This window comes from Emys orbicularis, chromosome 4 (assembly GCF_028017835.1).
Source record: "Emys orbicularis isolate rEmyOrb1 chromosome 4, rEmyOrb1.hap1, whole genome shotgun sequence".
In the NCBI taxonomy this organism is placed as follows: Eukaryota; Metazoa; Chordata; order Testudines; family Emydidae; genus Emys; species Emys orbicularis.
Genome location: NC_088686.1, coordinates 65,807,599 through 65,829,169, shown reverse-complemented (window position 1 = coordinate 65,829,169; position 21,571 = coordinate 65,807,599). Strand labels below are relative to the sequence as shown.

Here is a 21,571-nt window from a genome sequence, read left to right as displayed (position 1 = left end):
CTGGCCTGCCTCCCGAGGTCTGTGAGAGTGAGGGATCGTTTTCCAGGATAGATTGTAGATCATTGATAATGCGCTGGAGAGGTTTTAGCTGGGGGCTATACGTGATGGCCAGTGGTGTTCTGTTATTTTCCTTGTTGGGCCTGTCCTGTAGTAGGTGATTTTGGGGTACCCGTCTCGCTCTGTCAATCTGTTTCCTCAATTCCCCAGGTGGGTATTGTAGTTTTAAGAATGCTTGATAAAGATCTTGTATGTATTTGTCTCTGTCTGAGGGGTTGGAGCAAATTCGGTTGTATCTTAGGGCTTGGCTGTAGACAGTGGATCGTGTGATGTGATATGGAAGACACTCCTGTATAATTCCCTAGTTTATTTCTATAGGGCCTTGGCTACACTGGCGCTGTACAGCGCTGCAACTTGCTGCGCTCAGGGGTGTGAAAACACTTCACCCCCCCCCCAAGCGCAGCAAGTGCAGCGCTGTAAAGCGCCAGTGTAATCAGCGCCTGCAGCGCTGCACGGTCGCTCGCAGCGCTGCAAGCTACTCCCTCGGAGAGGTGGAGTACATACAGCACTGCGAGAGCTCTCTCGCAGCGCTGGCGGCGCGACTACACTCACGCTTCACAGCGCTGTGAATTCCCAAGTGTAGCCAAGGCCTAGATCTCATCTTCATTAAACCATATAGCACTTTTCCTCAAGAGCAAAGGGCTTTGTCTGTTACAAGTGCACACATTAGTTCCCACTGAAATTGGAAATTGTCTTGCACTGCAAAGGCAGTGTGCTGAATGCTCTGGGGAGGTGGCAGTGCTTTGTATTAATCAACAGATAACTTGTCCAGCTGATTAAGAAATGGCATTGATGAGACTCCAAAGGGAGTCCCATTCTGTCCTCAGCTGGGAGAATTATGCCTGTTTTAGTGGGAGTGAGAGACCCCTGAAGCTTGGTGAGGGATATGAAAGATTTTTGGTGGGAGGTTGGGATATGTGAAATGTAGGGTAATAAACTCTTGATTTATAGAAAGAAGCTACCTGTGGCATGGTGGGTCTGGCAGAGTATGGAAGATTTAGTGGCAGGATATATTTTTTTAGAACATTGAAAGACTGTCCCACCCCTGTAGCTGGGACTGTATTTCACTCACTGACTGCCGGTGCATGGCAACTATTGAGAGTTTGTGTTCCAGGTCCCCTCAGTCCCAGAGGAGTTGTTCTTCACCAGTGAAGTCAAACAGGAGGGGTTGATGAGGGACACTATGACATCTGCTCAGGCTTTGGTAAGTTTGTGTAAAAGTAGCTGCTTTAATATTTGCTGCTGATTGACTGACTGAGGCATGGGTGACCTGCAGGCCAAGTGCAGCCTGTGGACTTCAACATTGTGTTTAATGGCTTATCTTCAGTGCAAATGTGTCGAACAAAGACGCTATAGGCTCCAGCATGCAATGCTTCAACTTGTCTGACTGGTCAGATTGCATTTTATGCTGGGACCTGTAGTCTCCATGGGCTGGACTTCAATATTAAAAACACAGGCAGCTGCAATCTGCTTGTTTTATGCAAATTACCCCTCGGGGCTTTTGGTAAACTGCCAATATGACTCTAAACTGGAGAAAGTGTGGACAGTCTGAACTGGGGGTGCTTTGCCAAGGAGATGAGGCCTTTCTAGGGCACACAAACATGTTTATTTACAGACTCTGATCTACTGTTGATAGGCTATCCACAGTGCAGTGTCTGTGTGAGAGTTACAGCCTGTCCCAGGTGCTAGGAGTGATGACAGAACAGAAACCAGAAATAGGTGACTCACATCTTTTTTTAAAGAAGTCTACTGTATTGGGCTTCCCTACAATCCACCTGGCCTGGCAAAGGGTAATTAGCACCTGAACCAAAACCACTTCAGAGGATAAAAAATAATTCAAGCCAACAAATAGGCAGTTTTCAGATCCCACCTCCCTTGCTGTGTGTGGGAGCCTCCAGCCTGTCTCACCACTATCTGAGAGTATCTTGTTACCGTGCAGTATGTGCCAGTCGCACCTCCAATGGCAGAAGGGAGATGCAGAACTCCATTGCAGCCTTTCCTAAATATGTACAATATACACTGCCTGCAGTGATGGGATGCTAGGCCCTCCCTTGATCCCCACGCTGCTTGGCTGTGCCAGGTGATAATATGGCGGCGGGGGTATGTGTGGTCCTGTAACTCCATAGGTCAGAGTCTAAAGTCAAGTAGACTGATTCTGTGTGTCTGGATGGAAGCAGTGGTAGAGCTTTAATTTTTAATAGTTGTGTATTCTTTACCCTCCTCCTAGTTTGGGCTCCTCCCCCAGTTAGCGGCAGTCATGGCAGCACGCCTCCACTGGGGTCCCTAATCCCTTTTTACAGCCATTCACTCTCAGTGGGGTTTTGACAGGGATCAGGACTAAAGCTCAAGCAATGGCAGATCTTTTTGAAATGCAGCACTGTTCACTGCACATTTGAGGGCAGGAATGAGCTCTGTGGGTGTTCAAAGTTCATGTCTCTCTTCAGAAGCACTTGATCTGGATTGTGATTAGCTTCATTTTTGGGGGGTAAGGTGCCCTGAGACATCTGCGTGATACGTAAGGGATTTCTAATCCTCTAAAGATGATGCCCTTTTGCAGCTGTTCTGTCCTTCAGCTTCCTTTTCTTCCTTTACCAGGATTCTGTGCCTTTGGTGGATCAGCAGTTACTTTATACCTGCTGTCCCTTCCTTGGTGAGTATTGTACTGATGTTCGTGCCAGCATTCTTTGGTCCCATGAGTCAGGTCATCTTTCTTACCCCTTCCCACAACCTTGGTCTTTTCATCAAGGTCAGAGTTATGATATTCAAGTGATGGATACTCCAACAACAATTGATAGAAGTACCTCTCAGGGGACAGGGAGGCTGCAGATTGACTGTTCTGGCTGTGTAGAGTTAGTGATTCACAGGAGAGGGGGAGCCTTGCTATCCATGGAAAGTCAGACTTGAATGGGGGAGTGCCAGGCTGCCCCATGCTGCGTTAAAACGGGAAGGGTTTGGATTGTGACAGTACCCTGGTCTCTAGGCTGACACTTACTGAAGGCAGAGGGGAGGGATCCCTTTATACCTTGACATCATATACTGTCAAGCTTGTGCTGTCGGGATTGCTAGTGACCCTCAGTCATTGTTTCCTTGAGAGACTGCCTCCTGGTGGCTGTGCACTCATACAACGGAGGCGCCCACCTTACCATTGTGGAGGGCCAGCGCTGGCTTTGAAGATGAAAGGAGGAGGCTTTACCTCCTGGGGCTACACTGCTGTGTATGTGGCTGCAGGGAAGGCTGTACAGTCAGTGCAATGATTCTTACATGAGAAATGTGCATCACAATTTGAAGGGTTGAAATCCCCCGCACTGAGCTCACCTCCAGCATTCTCTTGGTAACCACACCGGAGTGCCGAGGGGCCTTGATTCTCCCACAACCCTGGTGGCCCTTGCAGAGCTGCCACTTTCCATCCGGCGGTCTGAGGAGGACTGGGCGGGATTGTCGTGAAAACCTTGTCTGAGTCAGTACTCCCTAATCCTTCTGAAGGGTCACTGTTGAATGTTGGGAAGCAGAGTGCTGCCTTCCTGTTCCCTGCTGGGAGTGCAGCTTCTGGGGGTGCCTTGCTGCCCTGCAAGGGTAGAGGCTTGTGGCCTGCTTTCCTACCACCCTGTGTGGGATATTGGGATTGCGCTGGCCTCTCCTCGGATCCCAAACTTAGTCTCCTTTGCTATTGCAGAACCTGGTTCAGTGAATTTTTCTCTGCACGTCTGGCTCTGTTACCCATTGTCAGGACTGTCTATGTGGGGACTACTCTTCACACCTGTTTTTCTCTTTACAGGTGAACTACGGAAGCTGCTGGCTTCCTTTGTGGCTGGCAGTGGAGCAAAGAATGGTGGCTTTATAAGGAAAATAACCCCAACTGCTGCAGAGTCCTTGGCACCTAAACCTTCTGTCACACAGCAGAAATTGCAGGTAGAGAGAACTTGAGGATCTTTGTACTGACTCCTTGCACAAGTTAAAGATCCACTCTGTTTCCACGTAATGAAATAGCTCAGAGCATGGTGAAGTGACTTTTCACAGCAGATATGCAAAGGGAGGGAGTGTTCACAAGAGGGCAGGATGCACAGTGTTAGCATAAAACTATATTTGGGGGGTCGTGGGGGGGACAACACAAGCATAAGCAGCAGAGAATCTCTTGCTTAACAGTTATAAGTTATATAACAGTTATATATACTGTCTGCTTGTTAAATCTTCCAGCACTGATACTGGGTGGGCTCTAAATTCTAGAGAACCTGAATACACAAGCCTTTCCTGTCAAACGCACAGCTGATGCTTATATACCCAGTCTTTCTTCCTGCCTCTTCTTTCTGGCGTGTACCTCTGACTTTCTTTTTACACTGCTCTGATTCCCCTATAACCATGGTAGGACATATGAGAGTTCTGTGTGTGGTACAGTGTTGTCCATCCTATAATTAAAGGGGATAAAGTAACACCACCTGGGAATGGCTCATTGTCATACAGTGCTCCCAGTTGCAGCCTGCTGTGAAAAGGTGCTGCTCTCAGAATGGACAGAGCTATCCATGTTTTTCCTTTCTCTTTTTCCCCCTTTATCAGTCAATTGTTTTGCAGTTTCTCACAAGTCAAAAGGAATAAGCTTTGGGCTAAAAGGTGAGCGGAAGATAGGACATAAGCATTTTACAGGGTGTGCCGGGGTTGTGGTCATAAAATGCTCTAGTATAGACAAGTTTTGTGCCTTTACTGTGTACAGTACACAACAAAGTCAATGTGCCCTGGGCCTGTTTATTCCTGTAGTGCAAAGGGGAGGATTGGTGTGGAGTGCCCTGGTCTGTTTGTAGCACTTGTTCTTCCTCTCGAGCAGGTGGAGCTGGAGCAGGCCTTCTTCCACAACCAGCCTCCATCCCTGCGGAGAACAGTGGAATTTGTGGCAGAGAGGGTGGGATCCAACTGTGTTAAGCACATCAAGTAAGTGCTGGTTTGGGCACCTCTGAAAATCCCTGCTTGCCTGTTGGGTTTTAATCTCTGAGGCCAAGGGTTTGGGTGTCCAGTTGCCTGTTGAGTTCAGTACTGCAAGTTCCTGGTGGAAACTAATCTGAGTGCTAGTCTAGGCAGGGTGCTGGTGACTGGCTGCCTGAAGTCCGGTCTGCTCTAGCACTCTCAAAAGAGCTTAGTGTCTTAGGGTGTTTCTGTGAGCATCTTCAGGGGAAAGCTGTGTATCCCTTGTCACTTTGGATTATGTCTGCTTGGAGTGAACATGGAAACATAGAAATTGCCACGTTGGATCAGGCCTGTAGTCCTTCTAGCCTAGTGTCATATCTCTGATAGTGGCTAGCACCAGATGCTTCAGAGGAAGATTCAAGACACATCACAGTAGGCAGATGTGGGATAATCTACCCCTCATGTTGGGTCTCATTGTAAACCCTAATAGTTAGAGATTGGCTTAGGCCCTTCCAAATTTTGTTAGCTATAACTGAGAACTCTGGATATTCCTGTTAGCCGTAGAAACCTACACTCCCTTTTTGAATCTCACTGTTTTTGGCCTCAACAACATCCTGTGGCATTGAGTTCCAATGAGCCTGGGATGATAAGACTCTCTCATGGGGGGGGGGGGGAGCAGTTAGATTAATAAAATAACGTGATGGCGTTTTTAATCTCAGTGTTTTTTCATCTGTGATCTAAAGGAAAATGGTGCCCCTCTGGAAGCAGGATATAAGGGCTATATACTGATTTCCTGGCTTGTTCTTTCTGTTGTCCCATTGGCTTGTAACAGGGCAACGCTAGTAGCAGAGCTGGTCAAAAGGGCAGAGGTCATGCTGCAGGATAAGGTAAAGGAAGAGGATGCTAATCATAGCAAACTGCTGGACGAGGTGTGTGCTCAGCTGTACGAGGAAGGGGCGCAGGCTCTCCACAAAGGCAGAGAGTAAGCAGGAGAAGCTACTTAAATTAGTCATTTCTCTTCCTTTTCATTGTAGAGTCCTTAATAATGTGCAGGCTTTGAGATTAAACCAGTATTTTTAAAACCCCCAACCTCTGCTTTAGACACGCTGGTGTGTTTAGCTGCATCCCTGTAACCTCAGCTCAGTTTCCCTTCAGATGCCTCCTGTTCCTGGAAAGGAATTGAGGAGGATACAGTCCTGTGTACCCTAGCTGCCTTCAGCTCCAAACTGACTTAAGCTCCAGTCATTGTATTTTCCCCTCTTTTGGGAGAGGAAGGAAGGAATCCTGGGTGTTACGGCTCAACTGTCTATGGCAGGAGCCTGTAATTAAAACTTTGCTTACTTGGTTCTGTCTGGTTGTGGGACCCACTATGATGTTCAAGTGGAGAAATGTAACAAAGCAGGTGGAAGTCCCTGCAGGGACATTTCTGACTGTCACCCTAGAGCAGTGGATCCCAAACTGTGGGTCAGGACCTCAGGGCTGGCTTAGACTTGCTGGGGCTAGGGCCGAAGCCAGAGGGCTTCGGCCTTTGGCCACCCAACCCAGGGCAGCGGGGCTCATGCAGGCTCAGGCTTCGGTGCCTCCTCTAGGGGTCGTGTAGTAATTTTTGTTGTCAGAAGGTTGGGGGGGTCTCAGTGCAATCAAGTTTGAGAACCCGGCCCTAGAGCTTTGGCTGACACAACAGTATATTTTCTTTGCCATTTTTTCTTTGCAGATTTTGCAGGTTGAAAGGGCCTGAGGCTGTGAGAGTGCTGCTGCCAGAAGAGACGTCAGCAGCAGTACGTACCGTGTCTATTAAAGGCCTTGCCTTTCAGTCCTGATCGGTATCCCTGTATCGCCATTGCTGCCACTTTTAAACCCCTCCGTGATAGGATGGTCGAATTTACTGACACATGGGTGTAAAATCACGCTGAGCCTCATGCCTGCCCAGGTTAACTGGGCATTTCTGTCAAAATGATCCAGCAGCAAAATAGTTAACTGTTGTTTACATCATTATCGTTTGACTTCATAGTTAACTCCCGTTACGATTAATGTGATTCATTAATCATAATTTATATTACATTAATTATACATTAATATAATACATCTTAGCACCAAATACTGCCTGAGTCAATGGGCTTCACATAGAGAATGTGTGTAAAGGGACCCTTTTGGTCATTTGAGAACCCAGTTTCCATGACAGCAGCCTCGTCCCATTTGAGTTTATCAAGAGACGCACATATTGACTCTGAACACGATGTATGTTGAAATGAAGACTTTCCCCTAGAGAGTTTGTTCCTTTGTCTCTCCTTGCCCAGCAGGGCAGGGCTGTCCTGTGAATGGCAGTAACTGTAATGCTGCTGCTTATCCATTCCAAAGGTTTTGAACAGTGCAGAAGACATTGCGGTGGGACTGGCTACTGAGAAGGCCTGCACTTGGCTGTCAACCAACATCACAGGTAGGCCTCAGCTCTCTGCACTGTGGCTGCTCCCGACTTGAAGGCAGGGACTTTTGTAAGATCAGAGAGATCTTTCCAGTGTAATGAAGTACATGCTCTCCCTGGTTTTCTTGTAGTCAAAGGTTTGTCCTGCCCATCCATACCTGTTTAGAAGCAGGGGAAGGGGTTGCTATCCTCACCCATCTGGTTTCCAACCCTAAGTGCATGTTACAAGGTTTTGAGTTCTCAGACTTTGGCATTTAGGTCACTTCAGGATCTGAGGTCAGGAGTCTGTCTGGGGCATGCGGGGTTCTACAATATGGGAGGCTTCCTCCTAATCTGTCACTTGGGCTAAAGTCTTGTCCTCACTAGACATTTACAGCACTAAAATCTGCTTGGTCCCTTTAGCATGCTTCTAAAATACCTTGTGTCCACACCAACTACTCCTCCTTAGGGCTTGCCTGCAGAATAGGTATCACTCAAATTGGAATTGCTTTCAGCAGAACGCCAGTTTAATCAGAACCATTTCAGACTGCACTGGCTTACTGCTAGCATTGATGGCAATGAAATGATTCAAAGCTAGTTCTCCAGCTACTGTCCCATAGTGCCTTGGTAGCATTTCAGAATCTCGCAGAAGTCATTGCTTCTGGGAGTTGTGCCAAGAACTATGGGATAGGTACCCAGTAGGCGTTGCAGCTAAAATGGTTTAGAACAGCACTAGTGTGGATGCTGGGCTCAGAACATGAATTGATGTGATGGCTAGTGCAGCCATGCTAAAGCATTGATGTGTAAACTGGCGCAACGCACCAGGTCAGCTTTCTAGTGTAAACACTACCTAATAGCGATGCTAGTTTATCTCCTGCTTAATTGATGTTCACAGATCCTCTAATAGAAGGCTCAAGAGATGGGTTAGGTATTACCACTAACCTACACTTCTGAGAAGAGCTGTGGGTGCAGCATTGACTCTGCCCGTGCCCGGGGTCGGGAGCCTGTGATTACGAGAAGGAATAGGAGCTCAGAGGGCTGGGATGTTGGAAACCTAACACATTCCTCATGCTGGTCCTGAAACACCACTCAATGGAGAAAGATTTGAGGGAACACCCCATATTGTGGTTTCTGGAAACCATTTTCTCCATGTCCCTTGTGAGAAAAATATGAATGTAATAAGCCCTGTTATTTGTTCCTTACAGCACTGATCAAAAGAGAAGTGAGAACTACCTTTAATCGGATGTTGAGAGTCCAGGGGCCTTCCTTACCCAGTGAGGACGCACAGGGGGAGAGGAAAGGTTGTCCCCCCAACTGCCAGCACCATGCTCCGTTCCCCTCTCAGATCATCAATGAGATCAAAGTACAGAACTTCCACTGTCTCCTTGGTTACATTGATACTTTTTTGACTTTCCTCCCATGGATACAGTTAAGCTGTCACAGTTCCAAGGAACAAGCTCTGAGCCTGGGTGGGGTGGGAGTGGAGGCGGGTGCGCCTATGTTGCTTCTCACTCCCTTCCAGTAGCTGCTTAGAGATCAGCATTCTGGTCCCAAGATGCCCTGTCAAATACAGTGTTCATGGTGACATGGCCATGGGGTGAGAGGGAGATGTCCATCTGACTCCACTTGCATAAGTCCAGAGTCCCTGTTTTAGGGATGTAAGAGCCATCCTGCCACAGTGAGAGTTTTGTGCAGCTCTGTTATGAAGAGTGACCATGTCAAAATGGTTCCTCCTTACACTGCAGATCTGCTCCCTGTGTGTTTTTTCAGTGAGCTCTGCTGACTTCAGGGACTAAAATAAGTATTTCCTGGTCTTTATCCCTGTCAGCCCTGCAGAGCTAGCTGGATTCTGTTCCTTCTTATGCACCAACAGAATTGTTTGCTGAGTTCCAGTCAGCTACATCAGTGCAAATCCATGGAAAGGGGTTTGCCTGCCTGCCTTTCCCTCTGCATTTAACTGGACTTAGGGGGAATTGAAGTTAGAGAGAAAGAAGGGAGTGGTCGGATGGCTTGATTTTTCCAGATTGCCTTCCTATTAGAACTGATATAAAATGCCTTCCCACCTCTCTTGTCCCAGGCTTAAATGGATGCTGTTCTCCTAGAAATCATATAATTAAAAAAAACCCAAACAGTTCTCTCACCATCACCTGAAATTATTAAGTGAAAGAATATTAATAATCTCATCTGCTTTTCACTATTTGTTCTGCTTGTTTTTCTGAGTTAATTTCTGTTTACCTGGGTAGTGAAAGTAGCGTAGCTATAGTCAGATTCCTATCAGTTTCATATGTACTAGGCCACTGCCTCCAATGTTTTGGTTGCAAAAACTGAAATGGAATGTGTTTTTTGTTTTAAATAAAAAAAAGCGTTTCCACTGGAATTACAAAAAAAAAATCATGGAAAGTTATATGAAGATCTTAATTTTTTTTTTTTTAATTTTGCTTTTTACACAGCTTAAATTTGGAGTCACTAGATTTGACATAGTCCTTTTGAAGTTCTAAAACACAGTTGTTTCCATGTCTTCTAATTGAAGTTCTGCCCTTTAGTTGTCATTCAAGGATACTAGTACGGTTGGTAAGTCACTAGTGATGCTAGGTGTTAACCACACACAGCATCAGGAAAAATATGATCCAAGGAACCAGACAGTTAATGCTACACATTTGTTTTGAGTGTGATATAGTGCTCCTTGTAATAATGGTGTTGAGTCTCATAGAGAGGCAGAAGATGATGTCGTGGTTGAGATACAAGATGGTGGATGGAGGCAGGGGTCAGAAGACCTGGGTTCTGTTACCAATTGTGCCATTGACTCTCTGTGACTTTTGGCAAATCACTTAGACCAAAACTTTGAAATTTGGATGGCTAAATAAGTGATGTGATTTGCAAGGGTGGTGAGAAGCTGTTGCCCTTATTGACATCAGTGAGAGCTACAGGCAAAATTCAGGCCACTTATTACATGCCTAAATATAGATTTAGGTTCCTAGCTTCAGGCACCCAGGTTTGAAAAAATTGGTGGCAATATTTTTATTTCTATTTCCCTTTCCTAGTCTGTAAAATGGGGATAATACTAACCTCCTTCATATTGTGTGTGTGTGTGTGTGTGTGTGTGTGTGAGAGAGAAAATTAAGGAATGGTTGTAAATCACTTAATCTTCAGTCCAGTGGTCTCTCTAGAAATGCAAAATATGAGTTATTAGATGAGCCATTGTTGCCTTTTCGTCTAGGACGTGCTCTGTATTGCTGTGGGACCCAGGGATGAAGATGAAGGAATTCCCTATGTCCAGCTGGAGTGCTTGCTGAAAAGACTGAGCCAAACGCTTCAGTGCAGAAAGGTAGAAATAAAAAAGTACGCAGTGCTTTCTGAGCCATCTGTGTACCTGCTAGTGTAATGAACCTGTCTCAGCTTGTGCTACGGGGGCACCTTTCATCTGAGCTCAGACGTGGCAAAGATAAGTGTCATTCTCTGACCCTAGATATCTGCATGTGATGTGTGGGGTATGTGAAGATTGATTATTTTCGTGGAGAATTTCCTGGAACTTTCCAACAATGCCTTCTTTAATGACCCTGAGTCAGCAGCTCTGTGGCTCCTGCTGTTGCTGCTTGTGCCTTTCCTAATTATTTTTAATGCAAAGCTCCTGTCCGATCAGTCTGAACCAGAGGCTGCAGGTTCTGGGATGATTCCCTGATGGTGACATGCCAATTTTATGTTTTCAGTTCATGTGTCCCACATCGGAGCAGCAGCTGGCTAGGTGCACTGTAGAGTTGGCATCTCTCCTAGGTAAGCCAGTTGTGATGCCTGTGCATTGTTAATGCTGACTGCTTTCCCCTCACCTCTGAGTGCCCCTTAGGTCTCCCTGCTTGAAACAAAAGTGCCACTGGATCTGCAAAGACGTTCCATTGCAAAACCCAGAGCATGACTACTGGGAGATTGCTTTCTTAAAACCCCTCACAAACATCAGTCTTTTGAGCTGGCCCTCCTTCAACTACATATTTACCTCATTCACCCTTTTTTCCCCTCCCAGTTCTTGGCCCCCTCATTCAGACACGCAGTCAGCTCTGAGATCCCTGTCTCTGGATTCTTGGAATTGAGCATTTTCCTAAATGTAATGTTTGATTCCAGTTTTCATGCCTCGCTCGTGAGAGAGAAAGTCAGTAGCTCATTTCATGTGGATCAGTGACGACCCTGTGCAGGTTCAGCCAATGCAATACTGTTATATAACTTATAACTGTTAAGCAAGAGATTCTCTGCTGCCAATGCAATACTGTCTCGATCTCTTGGCAGCAGCCAACTACAGTGTGTGATTTCCCCTCTTGCTAAATGTGTCATTATGGTTTCTGATACCTGATGTGCATCTATACCTCACACACTTCTAGCTAATGATGTGGGTGCAGAGCTTTCCTCCTGGCCAGTCTCCTAATCTCTGCTATCTAGAGCCTTCAGAGGGAGTAGGGCTCCCCTTGAAATGTCCCCCTTTCAGAGAGCAGTCTGCTGTACCTTGGAAGGATGAAACGCTTACACTGAACTCTTTTCTGGGTCTGGAAATGCAGTTCTGTCTTTCCATGAGATGACAAGAAACTACAGGGAAGGTCTGAGAGTTTTTTAGGATTCATTGGTTAGTTGTATTTAGAAGTACTGTAATAAGAATAATTAAAAATGAATATGTTGTCCTTAGAGAAAACAGTTCATCCACTATAAAGTGAGAGTACAGCAGCCCCACATAAATCTGGGATCTACTAATCTACCAGTAAAATTATTAATGTAAAGTGTACATTTTTATTCATTTAAATGTTCTATTCAGTTAAAGTAACCACTGCCTTTTGTAGGAGTGACCACTACATCCCATTCTGTTAGCAATAAAACTAGCTACTAGTTCTTAGTCTTTCTTCTCCCAGCTTTGTGGGCAATAGGCCAGTAGAGTAGCATTAGTCAACTTCAGAACAGACTTCTATTTCTTGTCTGTGATGTCTTCTGCTTTGGGTGCAGAACCCAGAATTTTGCATGTTCCAAGATTCATAGAATATCAGGGTTGGAAGGGCCCTCAGGAGGTCATCTAGTCTAACTTCCTGCTCAAAGCAGGACCAATCCCCAGACAGATTTTTACCCTGTTCCCTAAATGACCCTCCTCAAGGTTTGAATTCACAACCCTGGGTTTAGCAGGCCAATGCTCAAACCACTGAGCTATCCCCAAGCTATCCCCTGTTGTAACTGCTGCTCTGCATTGCCTCTTCATGAGTGTTTTCACCTTGGTGTTTGTATTGGTGCTAACCAAGCCTGTCAGCTCACTAACAATGTGCTGCACGTACCAAGATGACTGTAAATGTAATAGTAATAAACTGTATTGGTCCATCCCCTCCGTCCCATAGTTTCAGATCGTGTTCCTATCCAGGGCCTTAAGCCTCAGACCCAGAAGAAACCTGAAAGACAACGAGGGAAGAAGAATGCTGTCTACGGCCTTCTGAAATCGCTGCTGTCAGTTTGGAAGGAAGACTTTTGGACACCTGTTCCTGTTCAGCTGATGTTCAGCAGGAAGAATGTCGGCTACATCGCAGAAGTCGAGCGACGTGAGGTGGGACTTCCTTAGCTCTCCAGAACCAGCTGCCCAATCCTGCTCGCCATACTCACACTGGAGTTCTGTTGACTTCTGTGACTGACTATCATGTGAGTAAGGCCAGCAGGATTTGGCTCTCACTGTTCAGCTGCCAATAAGTTTCTTCAGGGACAGCGGAAATGTAAGAGCAGTGTATAGTGTTGTCAAGAAGGCAGACTGTAATACTTACGTTTGGGGAGATGCAAGTGACACTAGAATTTGTTCAGTTTAATGCCCGAACAAATGATAAATTGCTGATCAACCTGAGAGATTATAGGACTGTAAACGTAAATGGCCCCATGGTTAACTTTGGATCTGAAGAATTTTCCTGTCTAGTTCCAGACCAGGATATCAGCTTTAGTTGAAAATTAGACTGGCATTCCCAACCTCTCCTTGAGCTGGGCAGGAAACACTTACTCTATTTCCAACTGGGAATCCAGAACTGAAAATGAACGTAAGAACGGCCATACTGGGTCAGACCAATGGTCCATCTAGCCCTGTATCCTGTCTTCGGACAATGGCCGGAGCCAGGTGCTTCAGAGGGAGTGAACTGAACAGGGCAATTTAACAAGTGATCCATCCTCTGTCATCCAGTCCCAGCTTCTGGCAGTCAGAGGTTTAGGGACACTGGGAGCATGGGGTTGCATCCCTGCCATTTTTTCTAATAGCCATAGATGGACCTATCCTCCATGAACTTATGGAATCTTTTTTTAACCCAGTTATTGCCAGGGGATGTTGTGAAGGCGAGAAGTAGGAGTTTCACTGGTTGACTGTGCATTGTGTGAAGAGAAGTACTTCCTCATATTTGTTTTAAACCTTCTCCCTGTTGATTTCTTTGGATGACCCCTGGTTTGTGTGTTGTGAAGGGATAAATAATACTTCCTTATTCACTTTCTCCCCACCATTCGTTATTTTATAAATCTCTATCATATCTTGCCGCAGTTGTCTTTTTCAAGCTGAGCAGTCCCAGCCTTTTTAATGTCTCCTCATATGGAAGCTGTTCCATATCTCTGTATTTTTTCCAGTTCTAATATATCTTTTTTGAGATGGGGCAACCAGAACTGCACTCAGTATTTGAGATGTGGGCACACCACGGATTTATATAGTGGCATTATTATATTTTCTTTTTATCCCTTTACTTATGGTTCCTAACATTCTGTTAGTGTTTTTGCACATTGAGCAGATGTTTTCATAAAATGCTTCACAATGACTCCAAGATCTTGAGTGGTAGGTAGTAGCTAATTTAGACCTCATCATTTTGTATGTATAATTGGGATTATATTTTCCAGTATGCATTACTTTGCATTTATCAACATTGACATGGTGTGATTGTTTTATTGTAGAATAGACTAGATGAGCTGCAAGGGAAATTTACGTCATTCAGAATGGTAGACGACATCTACCAGGTGCAGCTTGTCCCCAGAACCCAGGGACAGAGTTTACTTCCTCCTTTCACCTTTGTTTTTTCCCCATAATACAGATTTGAGTACATTCAAAACATAACTTGTACAGAGTTCTTACAAAGCAGTAAATAGATGCAGGCCACAGCCCATCTTGAGGAACTTGACACTCCTTGTTCCTTCTGCAGTGGGATTTGTTCCTGTTTATGCTTCGTGGTCTTGTTGAGCATGATCTGATGGGAATTGCAGAGATAGAGAGCTGCTTGCATAGCCTCCAAGAACTTCTCTGGTCCTCAGTAAGTATTTATTTATTTTTCATTTAATATTCAGGCATGACTATGAGGATGCTGTGTCAGTTTGGCATTTTGCTTTCATTTTTTGTACTCCTCTCTCAAAGACCTAGGCCCAGATTCTTGTCTACGTGGAGTTTCTGCTTCGTGGAATATAACGTGTGTAGGGTTGTCTTAGGCTGGATCTGTGCCTGCCCTGCTCCAGCATAGATTAGAAAACCTGCCACTATACCAGCTTACAATGGTCCCCAAGAAACCATAAACTAGCTGGGGATAGCTGAAGTGCAGCAAACTCTGGCCATCCCCTGACCTGGCCAGGCTAACAGGGGGCTGGGTATGTTGGCTCTGCTCCAGCTCAGAGCTTCTCTATGCCAGGGGAAATTCTCAGCTGGCAAGATCCAGCTGCTTTTCAGCCTGTTTGCCATCACCAGAATGCACCAGAGAATCTAGCCTGCTGGCCAGATGTTTCAAATATGGGAGCCTCAGGTTAGTCTTCTGACGAATGTGGTCTGATTTTTGATGTGCTCAGCACCCATAAATCCCACTGCAGTTAATGGAAACTGCAGGTGCTCAGCACCTTTAAGAATCAGGCAATGATTTTTAGCTGCCGATAGGTTCGTCCATAAACTAAGATGGGCACAGGGATCAAAGGGAAGGCTTGGCGTGCCAATCTGTGTATCTTATCGCTTCGGCAGCTGCGGTCTCTTTCACTCTGTTTTTACTGGTATAGTCTGCGTCATTGTATTAACATCCCAACACAAAACCTTGACCCCGTTTTTGCCTGTGAAATCTCAACTTTATATTATACAAAATAATTTTGTATCCCTTGGTTCACACTTTTAAAAGATGGTCTCTGATTTGCATTGTTTGTTGCAGGATTTCTTGGAAGAATTGGAAACTATCTCTAGAATATTTATATCCGCGTATCATGTTGCAGAACCCAGGACTAGGCCTTGTGAATTGGTGAGACAACCAAGAGGTACTGTGGCAGCACAAAGCTAGTGCAAATAATCTCTGTATGGATTAAGGAACTGAGGCGAACTCGACATGTGGAATTCGATAATGCTGCTGAGTCCATGCAGTAAGCCCCTTGCTTAGATCACAATGCATTGAAAGGTTACTTGTGCAAAAACTGCATCAAACTTTCCCTCGAAGGAGGGTCACTAGGTGTGACAGGAACACACATCCCTCAAAGGATTTGGAGGGGTTTACATCTGCAAATGGAAATGCTTCTAAGAGTTGCTCTCTAAGTTTGGAACTCTTAAGAACCTGACTGTGGTTCACAGCTGATGATCTACATTTGTAGTGGAAACACATCTCGTACTCCTGCAGCAAGAGGCTCTGACCAGAGTCTGGAATCCGTTCTCATGCACAAAATCTGCTACATTGCTGGAGGGATTTCTGGTGGTTTCCCAAGGTGCCATCTCTTATCTTAACTTAGTGTGATTTCTTATAGACTCTCTTAGAAAATACACTGTGCCACCAGGAGAGGGAATAAGTCAAACTATAGCCCAAGGAGATGAACGGATATTTATTTTTCACCATGAGCTCAAGCTTGAAGGTTTGTTTTTTAAATTTTTTAAGACTCATTTTAAAAGTAAAATCACAAAAAAAATATTTTGGAGCATTGGATCAGATATTATTTTAAAGGACGTTCATGCTTATGTTCGTGTCTCACTTAACAAAAGCAGCACTTGTATTTCATGTTTTTTATAGAATTGAGGGGGAGATTATCTGGTTATCTTTTTTACTGGGGAGAGCTGACAGTATTTTAAGAGGCATTGTTTTTGTAGTGTGAGCATAAATGCCATGTATTTGTTACTCACTGTCTTTAAAATCCTTATTGCCTTGATTTTGGGGTTCTTCCATAGAAATACTTGTGTGTCATAAGCTCAGACTAGAGTAACTAGATTGAAAATGTAATGGAACTCCCATGAAGTAGCATCACTAGGCTGTTGGAAGGAAGCAGTCCTATTCATGGCATGTCCATCCTCATGGATCCACCTTAAAAGGGGAACTGCCAGTATCTTAAATACAATGTTCCAAGTGTTGAGTGACTAATATATTGCTAAAATCCAGTCCCCATTAGAGAGTTTGCATAGGATTTGCCTCCCTGTATAAGGAAGGATTTTTTTTCTTTTGCCTAACAGGTTGATGGAGTGTCTTTTTTCCTCACTAAATACAGGTTATTCAAAAGTAAATATTGTGTTACATAAGCAATACAGCCAGACAAGGTGAATCCTAGGCTGTTTGCTAATGGCTAATGGCCATTTCTATTGCTAATTAACCTATCTCTTGCTGGTATGGGTAGGAATTCCTGGGGTAGAAAATAAAATGTCAAGGAGTTAAATTGTTTTTAAAAATCAGAGTAACTACATAAATCTGGCTACTACTAAATCCTACTGGACACAGAGAAAATGAGGGAAACCAAAGAGGACAATGTGCATGTTGCAACTTTTTTGGGTAGTTTTGTCACCTACTCAGACTGGTGGGTGCTGGATTGAAGGAGACTGCAGATCCCAGGTATCTGTCTTTTCAGTGTTTTTTGTTTGCTGTCATCGTGCTCAAGTTGATGTTCGGTAATAACATTATCACGTGAACAAAGTGTGTGGACAGGAACAGCTGCCGCAGTATGAACTGAAAGAACAGGTGTGCTTCATGCTACAGCACGCTCGCTCTTCAGGGCTCAGTATAACAGGACCATTTCACTGTTGATATCTCAGTGAAGCTGCCAGATTTGCTATAATAAACAGATTATCAAAATGCAGCCCTGTTTTGTGTCTGAACTGTAAGTATATAAAGCTAGAAGTGCACAGAGTCGCTCATTGTTTTTTTTAAACTGGTGCAAACTAAAGCACACAAGGATGCCCATCTCTAAGAAGCATGGCTGGGGAGCTGCACTCATCCTGTAAACACTCTGCAAGGCTTTTGTTGCAATAGTGAAGTTGCTGGGTCTTTTTCAGCCAACTCAGGTGTAACACTGACTTTGCCAACACATTGTCCCTGCGCTGGCTGGTGAGTTGTGTTGTTCACATTACTTGTAATCAGTTTTTTATTGTGAACTTTCCCCAGCCCAAAACTGTTGGGCTGCACCTTTCTTCCTGCCAAGGCTGGAGGCTCTCCTCCAGGCTCCAGGGTTTGTCTGTGCCGTGGCATCAGATTATCTGCTGCTGATGGTGGAAACAGAGTGGTAGTTCAGGCCTTCTTCCTTGCCCTTTAGCCTCTTGATTTTTAAAGTTTTTCTTTTGGGGCAATAACAAGCAACATCTTTTTTTCCACCTCTCCTCTGTTTTATTTAGGCTCCTCCTGGGTAAGTCCACAAATCATCTTATAGTCAGTATAACTGCAACAGAGCCTGCATTCATATGGAGATAAACTTAAGGAGCTGCATGGTTCATTTCCCAGACAGATGGTTCCAGTCAATTTTAGACAGGAGGACATGAGTGTCATTGCAGTATGGATGCTCTCTGGAGTGCCAGGCTCCTCAACTTCCTTCATCCTCTCTCCAAACTCCAGGAATAAGAAAACATTAAGCCATTCTGATGGAAAACTTACACCTGCTAGAGCTAATGGCAATAAAACCTGTCCCAGGAAAGAGATTCAGGGCACTGCTCTAACTTCTTCCTAGTGAGAAAAGGGTTAGGAGGAGACTGGGCCATCCTAGACTTCAAAAAGATCTCTCAGTAATCTCTCCAGGAGACCTTTTCCACTGTTGGACCAGGAAGAGGTTTATCTGCGTAATCCCATCAGATGCTGTCATTGGCAGTTTCTCTGGTTTGCCTGCAACAATTGCTCCTGTCAGTACAAAATGCTACTCTTTTATCTGTTAATCCACAGGGCATTGACAAAGCTACCGGCCTGAGTGAGGCGTCTAGGAATTTAATTATACCTGTTCTTAGACTCCATGCTAATCAGGGCATGAACTTCGGATACCTCATAAGAATGGCCCTACTGGTCAGACCAAGGGTCCATCTAGCCCAGTATAGTTTTCTGACAGTGGCTAGTGCCAGGTACCCCAGAGGGAATGAACAGAACAGGGAATCATCAAGTGATCCATCCCCTGTTGCCCATTCTCAGCTTTTGGCAAACAGAGAGAGACTACAAGATCAAGAAACTGAGATGTGTCAGTACCTGGCATCAATCCATCTTTGTCTATTCCTTCCAGTTGTTCTTGTCCTGTGTGAGAGTCTACACATGAGAGAGAACTTTGGAGGTTCCTCTGATAGGCCTTGGCCTTTGAGGCATCCTTAACAAGAGATGCAAAGGAAAGGAAAGTTTACCATCCACTGATTCATTCCCTGAGTTGGTGGAAACAAGAACCCCATGTGATGGAAGGATTCTTCCTCCATTCCTGAACACAGCTACACCAATGCCAGCCTTTCAAGGTGGGGAGCCCACTTGGGGCACCACAATACACAGGCAATGCTAAAGGCCAAAAAAGGCTCCAGAACATCAGCTTTCTAGAGATGAGTGGTCACACTGGCTCTGCTGGACATCTAGAACACAATAACCTTGGTATATATAAAGTGACAAAGGAGCATAAGGAGGTGAAGTCTAAATATCACTGCAGTCCAGGTGTTTTCCTGAGCACAAGGTCACATTGCCTCCATTGTGGCCATCCACCTAATGAAGCTGCTGAACATAACAGTAGGCTAGGTAAATTGTCAGCAGCTATGGCCCTGAACCTATAAATGCTCCAGCTGATATCCAAGGAGCTAGGCCACCTTAGATGGGACCTATTCATGTTCAGGTGAAACGTCAAGGTGAAAAGCTTACCTCATCAGGCAAAGACCAATGGGATTAGATGCTGTGGAGTTCACAGATGGCCATATCAGCTTCTCCATGCTTTTCTCTCCATTTCCACTATTGGGAAGAATTATGAAAAGATGATAGAAGAACTGTTCCTCTCATTCCAGATTCCTAAGCCATGATATTTACAGCTATTGGACTTGACCCAAAAGCCTCCGCTCCGTTTTCCCAGCAGGTAGGATTTTCTGGCCCAGAACCTGTTCCTGAGTCCCAGTCCAGATTACCTGAGTTTGACATCAGCTCTTGAGTGGCAAATCCTAAACAAGAAGGAATATCCCTCTAAAGGGCTTCCCCTGCTTTTCACAGGCCTTCCACTACATTAGCCTATACAAGAGTATAGACACCATTCCTTTAATGGTGTCCAACTACAAGGATCAAAGACCCAGGAAACCAGGTCTTCTGGATATCTTTCAGGATAGCCTAGATGTTGGTGTAAGGCCTCCCACCATCTCATCTTGTGTCGGCACTAAACAGTGTTACAACCTCAGGCTCCCTTAGTGGTATTGAGGTTCCTTTGGGCAGCACTTCTATTCAAACTAACAGTCAGGCCTGCCTTTTCCCTACCTGGGTTTTACAGCAGATTTTCATGGCTCAATCTGATCTATTTTTTCTGTTGAAGACCTGCTTCCTGTTTGCAGTCCTGTCAGCAAGAAGGGTCCATGAAACTACAAGGACAAGTTAATTCTTCCTTCATTCTGGCCAAAACTTCATCCTCTGAAAGCATCAGGGTGCATGCTTCGTCTGAGAAAAGTACTTACTTGGGTGTTGCACACTTGTAGCTTGTGTAGATAATTTATTCCACATACCAGGAACTCCTTGCATCCCTACAAGCACCCTGTGTGCCAGCACCTTATCCCCTTCTATTTCAGGAACTTCCTGCAACTCCCCCACTCTCAGGGCTTTTGTGTGCCCATTACCCCCTCCTCTGTGTGAGGGTCAGTCCCCCTTAATCCCAACAACCACCACTGTCACCATCAATGACTACTACTTACTTTAGGGATGGGGCAGATTTTCTCTCCTGTCCTGCATCTTCCCCTCCCCACCATCATTCTTTATGTTCCAATGGCCTCTGCAAAATGTCCTTATTTCTTTTCTGGGACTGATTTCACCCTCTCTGCCCAAGGTACATTCTTTGGGTATCTATACCATGGCTTCCTGAGAGTCCGTGTATATAGCTATCATACTTTGTATTTTTCAGGAATTTATGTAGTAACGACTTTGTTCCTATACAGTTTTAGAAGCTCTTATGAGGAGGCGCCAAGCCCTATGAAGAAGTTGAAGTGCATCCGGTATTTGCAGGAAGACAGGCACAGCCTAATTGTCTCTGACTGGCCTGGCCTAGAAAAGAAATAATCAGGTAACAGACTTTCAATTTTCAGTCTGCTCTCTAGTGGGGGTACATCTAGTTCTTCTGTAGTTTAAGATTAAATAAATCACCCATTGAGCATTATGTTGAAAGCAGGGCCCTCCTCTTCAGTGTTGTAATAGAACCTCAATTACAAACACCCTGGGACTGGAGGCTGTTTGTTCAGTTGTAAACTTTTGAAAGAACATTTCAGAGTTACAGTGACTTAAAAAGCAGCGTTTTTCTTCTGCAGCGTAAGTTTAACTACCTTAATTGAAATGAAACCAGTACAGAAACAGTTCCTTTACCTTGTCAAATCTTTTTTAAAGGGAAAGTTTTTTTTAGTAGCTTACATTTAACAGTACTGCACTGTATTTCCTCCTTTTGGGGGGGATGGGGGGGGGAGTCTTTCTGCTAATGCCTGATTGCATACTTCTGGTTCCCAATGAAGTGTGGTTGACTGGTCAGTTCATAAATCTGGTGTTCTACTCAAGTGAATCCATCTGGAGTGAGTTACCATAGGATGGGGGGGGGGGGGGGGGAAAGGGAAGAGAGCGTATGCTTCTCTTGGGAGGAACCTCTTCTGCCTCCTTTGAGTCTAGCTAAGCACAGGAATGTCCTGCTCTCTCCCTCTCTGCTTTTCCTTACACAGGCATTGGAGGCTCTATGCCAGGGGTTTCAAACTCTATTTACCTTAGGGCCAGGGCCAGTCCTCAAATCCTCCCAGTGGGCCAATAATGTCACTGAAGATGGTGTTCAGAAAAGAAAACATTCATATTGTATTTTTTATTTCAA

General features: G+C 44.9%; 1 protein-coding gene across 1 annotated transcript in view; it reads left to right on the top strand.

Moving 5' to 3' along the window:
* CDAN1 (codanin 1) overlaps positions 1 to 17,376 on the top strand; it is a 43,571-nt gene extending 26,195 nt beyond the window's left edge. Inside the window, exons 17-29 of the mRNA XM_065402756.1 lie at positions 1,172 to 1,261; positions 2,653 to 2,707; positions 3,833 to 3,966; positions 4,871 to 4,977; positions 5,783 to 5,932; positions 6,665 to 6,728; positions 7,309 to 7,387; positions 8,557 to 8,714; positions 10,569 to 10,676; positions 11,059 to 11,122; positions 12,709 to 12,911; positions 14,521 to 14,628; positions 15,499 to 17,376. Coding sequence (XP_065258828.1) covers positions 1,172 to 1,261; positions 2,653 to 2,707; positions 3,833 to 3,966; positions 4,871 to 4,977; positions 5,783 to 5,932; positions 6,665 to 6,728; positions 7,309 to 7,387; positions 8,557 to 8,714; positions 10,569 to 10,676; positions 11,059 to 11,122; positions 12,709 to 12,911; positions 14,521 to 14,628; positions 15,499 to 15,624 — 1,446 coding nt within the window. The 3' untranslated portion in view covers positions 15,625 to 17,376. The remainder of the gene's footprint in view (positions 1 to 1,171; positions 1,262 to 2,652; positions 2,708 to 3,832; positions 3,967 to 4,870; positions 4,978 to 5,782; positions 5,933 to 6,664; positions 6,729 to 7,308; positions 7,388 to 8,556; positions 8,715 to 10,568; positions 10,677 to 11,058; positions 11,123 to 12,708; positions 12,912 to 14,520; positions 14,629 to 15,498) is intronic.
* The last annotated feature ends 4,195 nt before the right edge of the window (positions 17,377 to 21,571 follow it).